A 7,935-nucleotide genomic window follows, 5' to 3' on the forward strand; every position below is an offset into this window, starting at 1 on the left:
GCAGCCAAATGTGTCATACGTACTGCCGGAGAAGAGACGCGGATAGATCTATCTCCCTTTACTACAAAAAAATCGAATCGCATTGATCTAGTCTTTCTCTCACTGGTAATTCATGTTCACCATTCCCATTTCTACCGCCTGAGACACCTGCTGCTGGAGTTGTGAATAGTCGTAATGAGTGGGAATGTCCGCCGAGGACGCATTAAGTGGGTGTTGCGCCGAATACGATGACATCACAGGAGTTGAAGAAGTCCCCATAGGCTGAGCAGATGACGAGTCTAAGGCCTGGTATGGCTGCTGGCTTGAAGAGCTTCCCATGGTCTGTGTGGTGCCGTAGTAATTGGTATTCGCTGGGGTAGAGTGCTGCTGTTGGGTATCCATCGGCATAATGTCTGTGTTGATATCTCTGCAGTGAAGCTCCGGGGACCATTTGTCCAACAGAGGCTCAAACAAATATGCCCAGTAGCATGCAGTGGCATATGCCCCTGCTACAGCAAGCAGCATGAAGACTGCCCCGCAACCGGCGAAGACCATCAGGATCACTGAACGGAAAAAAACATGGGAAAAAACGCAGACACAACGTGAGAGATTGGGGGAGCAGTCCAAGCACGAAGCATCCTTAGCTACTCATAATGGATGTCTCTAGAACGGCACGGATTCCAGTGTTCCCGGGAATGTGTCCAGAAACACGCAGAGAACAAAGGTATTCTGTTCACAGCTTCAGGAGCACTACACGGACGCAAGGTGAGATAACAGGCAAAGGGGCCCAAATGACCAACGAGGGTATGGGAATAAACTCGGACGCAGAGACAACAGCACCTAAGGAACACGGCAAGATAAAGACAGCGTCCACGTGAAAGAGCAGAATACCAGGGACCCACTGAAATACGGTCACAGGAGAACGGACAGGCATACGCTATCTGTGAATGACTTAATAACGATATACACTCGCTGACAAACTGAAGGCTGCAGAAAGGACAGAAGAAATCGACTGAAAGACTTACTTAGTGCTCCGGAGACACTGAAGAGACCGAACATGCCCCATGCGAGCTCCTCATACGTCCCTTCATCATGGTAAACCTCCATGTAGAAGAAAGCCCAGCCATAGCACAAGAGAGATACACCGTCTAGAACGTTGCTGACGGTGAAGAGAATCCACTCAGATTTGGATACATTGAACTTTGTCCACCAAACGACAGAAAGATAGTTGTATAAATACAGGTACTGTACAAGTCGGAGCATCGCAGCAAGACCGTCAAGAGTGACAGCGGCTGCCAAGATTTTCGAGCCCGTTCGGAATCCTTTCGTCCATCTGAAATCAATCAAGAGAAACAAGCGAAAAGAGTCAGTTCATGAGACAACATGGGGGGGGAGTGGGAGGGAAAGCCTCGATATTTTGGATTTCAGGACTGCACTAGTGATGCAGAAAATGAAATCACGAGCCAATATGGAGAAGGGCGAGACATGTTCAACTTTCTTCTTCAAAATTAACAAGTGGGCAACAGAAGCAGTGTCCAGGTAGTGGGAAGGGAATCGCACACTCAACCGGACCCTCTCCCTGTCCCGGCTGAACGTCTCCCGTCCCTTCGGTATGGCCGTGATTCAACTCTTTGAGCCTTCCTCCACAGAGAAGACCGCTTAGTTTCGAGTCACGCGGGATATGTGTGGAGACGTCCACGCGTGACTTGCTCTCTACGGAGTACTCGAAGCATGTGCTAGACGTGAGCGCGAAGCACGTTCCGATGCCAAGGTAGGCGCATACTGGGAAACCACTCAACTGCCCTGCCGTGCTTTCTGTTGACAGCCATAGGCACTCCAAATGGGCCGCCACCACGCTCAAACGAACATCATACTATCGTTAAAGCACAGAGCATTGCCATACACGTTTCCGCACAGTTGCACGATCCTAGTATGATGCTTACTTGGAGTCATCAGCAACGAACGACTGGAAGAGAGAAAGGCAGAGAGTCCCGGCGAGATAGATAGTCATAAGGACGACCATAGAAAGATGGAAACCATTGGACATATCAGGGTAGGCGTGGAAGGTGAAGACCCAGCGGCCGCCGAATGCAAGAAAGAAGACGCACATAAGCGCCATGGAAACAGCCTTGAGAGACATAGAAAATCGAAGTAACTTGGTTGTTAGGCCGTGGAGCAACGGCGTATGTTCTTCTCCTCTTGGGCTGGGCTCTCCATCATCATCAGCTCCAGGTGGGACATACCCACCCAGAGGAGCCGATGCAGCAACGGGGCTCATACCTCGGCTCCCCATCATGACTCCTGGACTGCTCATTTGTTGTTGAGCCAGGAGGGTCTCATCGCCTTCGACACCGAGAGAATACATCGTGATACGATTGACTAAAAACAGGAGAAATCTGGGTGACGTGCACCTGTGGCGATTCGAAGACACGTAGAAATTGAGTAGCACCGAGCCGCAGCGGACGATGTGTATGTACAGCTGGCTGTCACGGGTGTCCGGTGCCGGCGCTTTTCTCAGGAAACAAACAGCAAAAAGAAAACGAGGAGGTAAAAAAGACACACTTCCTGCAAAAAAAACAAGAAAAAACACAGAAAAGAAGACTGGACACTCAGGAATTGCTCCAGGAAGCCGGAAAAACACAATGCAACAGACAGAGTAAGTTACAACAAGCTGCGGGGGTGTTTGTATCGCTCGGGCGCGGCGTGGGTCTGCTTGCGGCTGCTCCTGCTGTGGTGCCTCTGCGGAAAACGTCGGTCAGTGGCGCGGCGAAGTTGCAACCGGAAGTCTTCGAAGAAATCTAGAAAATTATGTAAAAACGAGTGTTTTTTTTCGTACACTCATAGAAATAGCAAGAACTTGACGCGGGGCGACCTGGTCTTGACGCTTCACGTGTAGCGAACGCTGGCTGCAACACGGCGACAACTGAATGTCCCGACGCTCAGACTGCGCTGCCCGATCTTTCGCGGACAGCTGCTGGCCGTGCTGAAGCTGGCTGCCGCGATGAAACGTCGAGAGCATGGTTCATGCGGGAGGCGCGTGGCCCGCCCGTCCCACAAAGCTGAAGCAAGTCCCACTAGCTAGGGGAGATCCAGGCCGCAAGCAGCGGTCTTCGATTTCTGGAACGGCCAGGAAGCATCGTGCCCCTCTGGTGACCGCTTAGCGTTGTCCCTTGGTTGTCGGGCAGGACCCGAGAGTAACGCTCCACGATTGTCTTCAGCTGCATACAAGTCCCTGGCTCGTTCGCGAAACACTTCTCTACTGATATCCTGACCATCCGCTAGCAGGAAGTAAGCTTCACCAGCCACGGCCCATAAATGGGCACTGCTTTTGCCGGCTGATCAGTTACCGTGCTGCTGCCTTCCTCTCATTGGGAAAGTCGCATGTCTAAGACTGTTAGCGAGTTATGGAGCCAGCTGAAGAGTTCTGCTTCCTGCAACAACGCGTGTTCGGGGAACCTGGAGAGCCATCAAGCTCGCGCCGCCCCTGGATGGGGAACGGGCTGCTCTCAGACCGTAGCCGGGTTTCGCAAGGCTTGTTAGCCTTGACTTGCATGAAGAATAGAGCTGCTGTCTGCACCGTGCCGAAAGCATTCTAGCAGGTAGGGGAGTCGTCCCAGGCTTCTTTCCTTGAGCGACTCGAGTGCACCTGGATTCCTGCCGTCTAGTCGTCCCCTGCCAGTATGCCGAACCCTGAACCCTCTGGAATACTCGGCCTTTCCTCCGTGCCCGCCGGCTCGACCAGAGCATTCCGATCAAGCCGCAGCCTTGCCAATTTGTCCGCTTTCCTTCATTGCGGAGTAAGGCGAGTTCAACAGAGTCTCGCGATGGCAATTGGCATAGGGTTGCGATACGCCATACCGGAAGCCTGTAGTGCGTCCGGCTCACGTCTCCATTCCGTGCACCCGTTTATGCTGCTCACAGTGCCGGCAGAAAACTCGAAGCTTCAGTCAGCTTCCTTACTTGATGGTCTTTCAGGAATGACGCAAGGTTGCAGTCCGCACTCGGAAACTAATCACGCTGTATTGGGGCCCAGTATACAAACTCAAGCGTTTGCAACGCGCCCAGAAATCCCGCCGTCCTGCCCGATATGGCTTCTTATCGTCGCTTGAATTGGTTCATGACGGCAGCGCCAACCTTCGGGACCTGGGGCTACATTCCGTTTATGCCCCGGTACAGTGTCACGAAGTGGATTCTTGTTTCTGAAGCGGTCGTCTAAGCTGCCTTAGTCCGAGTCAACAAGCGGACCAGTACATAAGGCATGCCGCCCCTCTGGTTTGCAGATAGCCAGAGAAATGAGCCCACAGTGGCCACAAGGGTCTGGGGAACGCACTTCACGGCACCACCGCCACGCAGACCTGACTTCCGAGTAAGTACTCGCGCCATCGGCCTCCTGCTCCTCCGCGCCCTGAAAGGCGTGCCAAGAATCCCCTGACGGACCCGACGTTCCTCGTCGTACTCTTCCCCCGTAAACAGGCTGCTTCAGTGAGCGGATCTCTAAGGGTTGACCTGTCCGCTTGAATCTGTGAGTCCCTTCGCGACAAGGGACTCAGCGGTGAACCGCGATCCGGCAGTCAGGCTAGGTGGCAGAGGGGCATCACCCCGCCGTCTGCTGGAAGAGTTTTTCTCTTAACAAGGTAGACAATTTACCTCTGGCTCGACTGCGCAGTGTTAGGGTTGCGCGACGGGACGAGTTTTTCATGCGCTGACGGAGTCCAAATACATTGCGGCGCCAGGGCCACTTACCAGTCTAGTGCCCAGTGCTATATGTAAGCACAGCAGTACTGCTCGACGCGGCCTGCAGTCAGGAATCAAAGTGTCGGTTCTATACTCATGTTGGTCCCGCGCCCCCAGGTTGATAGGCGGCAGCCGACGAGCTGGAGCCCTTCCGTCGCGCATCAGTGGCGGGGTCCGCCGGTTGAGATTGCGCGCGCTGCCTTGGGGCGGCTCAGGGTTCTCGAGAGCTACAAATCTACGTGGCTCGTTCCATCGGAGCCTATTGTCCAGAAAGGGCTTACTAGATGTACAACTCCACTGCCTTTCCGGCTGGTCTGGCTACAAAGGCGCCGGGGTAATCCGGCCTGGCTCCGGCATATTCCTGTCGAGCGTACCGTAGATGTTGATGTACTCCCTGATAGTGTCTGCCCTGGAGGGTATTTTGGTAATGAACTGATTTGCTCTCCGTCGTCCACGAGGTGATCGCCGCGTGCTGACGCGTTGCGTCTGCACGGGTGTCCCCCGGGCCGACTGACGTTGAACAGTGGCGACTTACTTTATTTGGTCGCGACGCGAACTGTAAACTGTTATGCCCGCTAGTCATTGTAGGCAAGACGTGCTATCCCGGGCGAGAACTTGTACGGGGCCATGAGGCGGCGCCGCCCATCAAGACCATTGGTCTCTTACTCATGCAACTGTGTAAGGCGACAAGCGCCGGGTGTGTGTGCGTGCAAACTTCAAACCATGCTTCATGCGCACTACCGGAGAAAGTGGCAGAAACACGGCAATCACACATTCAGCGAAGATAGCCGGCCGATCAGCTTCTGCAGCAGGGTACAGTCCAGCGAGAAACGGGGACCCCCGGCGCAGCGGAAAAGCGAAAGAGGGACACCTGCTGCTTGTTTACGCCGTCGTTACTCTTCAGGTAACCCAAGCCGTACCCGTCCCTTGTGAGCGCAAGGGGACACCATGCCTGGCGCAGGGGTATGCAGCGGCTTATTAAACGATGGACCGCACACTTTGGTAGTCCTCCTGCTTCCTAAGCCGGAGAAATGAGGGCTCTTGTATCGGGGGGCCGCGGAACTGCGGTACCCTTCAGTTTAGGAAGCGCGTCTCTCCGTGCCGTTCCTCTGACCTTTGTGAGTCCCCTCCCCCGTCTAACGGCCAAGAGGTTCCTTGTATTTCTGCAGAGCTCGCAGCACCAGGTACTTAAGCATTCGTAGCGCCAGTGGCGTTGAGAGTAAGCAAGGGAAGAGAGAGCTACTGGAAGAGATCATCGGCCTTTCCGGCTGGGAACCGATCACGCTAGCTTTCGACAGCGAGGTTGTTATCGTACCGACTTTTCGGCTCCTTCCTTTCGCTTTGACCTTTCTCCTTGCCCTTTTGGTTTCCTGAGGCAGAACTTTTCCGGCTTCGAACAGAGCGTTCGTCTCTTCTGACATGCGGATACTTCGCGCTAGAAACACCGGTCTCCACTTGCGACATGCATGTTGATCTAGTATGCATCCCCGGGGTCGTCCTCGGGCATCTCGTCAAGCCAATAAAGCCCGCTATCCGGTGTAGTGTCCGCTGGCTTTGAGGTTTCTCTTTCTAGCTGTGAAGCCTTGTGTCCAGTCTTACACAGCACAAACAGTGTTTTGCGTAAGGATTCTCTTTTGTTGAAAGCAGAGGCCTCGTCAGTACGGCGGGCTATTGTGCCTCGTGGACTTCCGTCGCCGATGTGTTGGAGTTTCTGAAACCCGACAAACTGTTCAAGAACCGAGCTTCACCGTCTCTTCCACTTCGTTTTCAACTTCACTGCGGCGGAAAAGGGGTGTGTTCGGTGTGACACACCCCGCGGCTATTTTCATGTGGCGTATTCGTGCGTGTGCTTCTGAATGATGGACGCTGTTCCCGGGTTTTTTTGTCTTGGAAGAGGCTTCACTTTTCCAGTTCCACGAATTAGCGTAACTGTGTGTTCTGTAGAAGCGCCTTAGTGCTTCCATCCTGAGCTCGACGCTCTCTGGACTTCGTTTGCTCGGGTTTCAGCCGCAGGTGCCGCTGCGGCGCGCCCCGTACAACGTAGCGTACTTAGAGAACCCTTTCTTCGTTGTATTGTCGTTTCGTTCTCAACAAGTTTATATGACTCGTGTATTTCTTCGCCTTCTGCAATATAACTTTTTTTCCCTGCAAATGGTTCATCGTTACGCCCCGTTGGGCTGAAACCAGCTGACTTCGTTCTCGTCGCGTCGGCCACGTGTCACCATACGGCAGCTGCTTCCTCCATCTCAAGGACACTGCGCTTCGTTTGTATTTCTTCCGTAGACGCAACGGTGTTAACTTTCTTTCACGCAGGTGTTTTTCTTTCGTGAAAAGAGACATGTCGCTGGACGAGGGAGCCGGAGAAGGGGTTGAGGTCTTTGATGGACCTCCCCCGGTCATCATCGATAATGGATCAGGTGCGCCATACCATCAGTTTAGCTCCATTCTGCGACTTTCCTTTATAGCCAGATGAGTGCACTGGAATTTATGACCACCCTCGCAGTGGATCGTTTGCTTCTCTCGTATACAGAACTTCCTCTGGTTTCTGTTACCTTGCAGTAAACCGTTCAGACCGCAGTATGTTTCTTCCGTCGTTCCGGTACAAATTACAACACAAAGCATCCGTTGTTTTCTTCTCGTTTCTCCAGGATATATGAAAGCAGGGACCGCCGCAGACGAAGAACCGTCAGTCATCTTCCCGACAATTGTGGGTCGGCCAAGAAGGCGCTTCGCGGAGCTCTATAGTTCCAAAGCTGAGGGCGGGGAAGGCGCGGGCTCTGCTTTTGTTGGAGAAGAGGCCATTGCTAACAGACATCATCTGAGCTTCACGTACCCTATTGATCATGGACACATAGACAACTGGGTCGATGTAAGTGGCCATTCTCTGCCTCTACGTACGCATAGAAACACTCTCTGGTTCATACCTGTTTGCGTGCAATTTCCAAGAACTTGATGTAGTCGTTCAGCTAATCTGCTTCTGGTGCTTACTTTTCCGTAGGTACGTACTCACGCTGTATATATATATATATATGTGTATGTGTATACTTCTGTCAAATCACCGGGATTCCCGGTGATTGTTTTTCTCGGAAGTGATATAGGGTGTGTTTCCCACGTCACTGGGTGTGGAGAGATAAGCGCATGCCACCATTTTCCACATTCCTTTCTTCAAGCCGAAGCTTCACGTTTTCTCAGTTAGTATCCACATACACATATATATATATA

General features: G+C 52.9%; 2 protein-coding genes across 2 annotated transcripts in view; one reads left to right on the forward strand and one right to left on the reverse strand.

Annotated features, from left to right (window-relative positions):
• Positions 1-2,896, reverse strand: part of CSUI_001129 (multi-pass transmembrane protein) — a 3,729-nt gene extending 833 nt beyond the window's left edge. Inside the window, exons 1-3 of the mRNA XM_068061335.1 lie at positions 1,923-2,896; positions 1,005-1,312; positions 1-542 (exon numbers count right to left, since the gene is read on the reverse strand). The exon at positions 1-542 is cut by the window's left edge and continues 833 nt beyond it. Of these exons, the coding sequence (XP_067926692.1) occupies positions 100-542; positions 1,005-1,312; positions 1,923-2,344 (1,173 nt within the window). The 5' untranslated portion in view covers positions 2,345-2,896 and the 3' untranslated portion in view covers positions 1-99. The remainder of the gene's footprint in view (positions 543-1,004; positions 1,313-1,922) is intronic.
• Positions 2,897-6,108: 3,212 nt separating this feature from the next.
• CSUI_001130 (actin like protein alp1) overlaps positions 6,109-7,935 on the forward strand; it is a gene marked incomplete at its 3' end in the record, with an annotated part of 2,347 nt that continues 520 nt past the window's right edge. Inside the window, exons 1-2 of the mRNA XM_068061336.1 lie at positions 6,109-7,130; positions 7,362-7,582. Of these exons, the coding sequence (XP_067926693.1) occupies positions 7,052-7,130; positions 7,362-7,582 (300 nt within the window). The 5' untranslated portion in view covers positions 6,109-7,051. The remainder of the gene's footprint in view (positions 7,131-7,361; positions 7,583-7,935) is intronic.

Source organism: Cystoisospora suis, assembly GCF_002600585.1.
Source record: "Cystoisospora suis strain Wien I chromosome Unknown contig_442, whole genome shotgun sequence".
Taxonomy (NCBI): Eukaryota; Apicomplexa; class Conoidasida; order Eucoccidiorida; family Sarcocystidae; genus Cystoisospora; species Cystoisospora suis.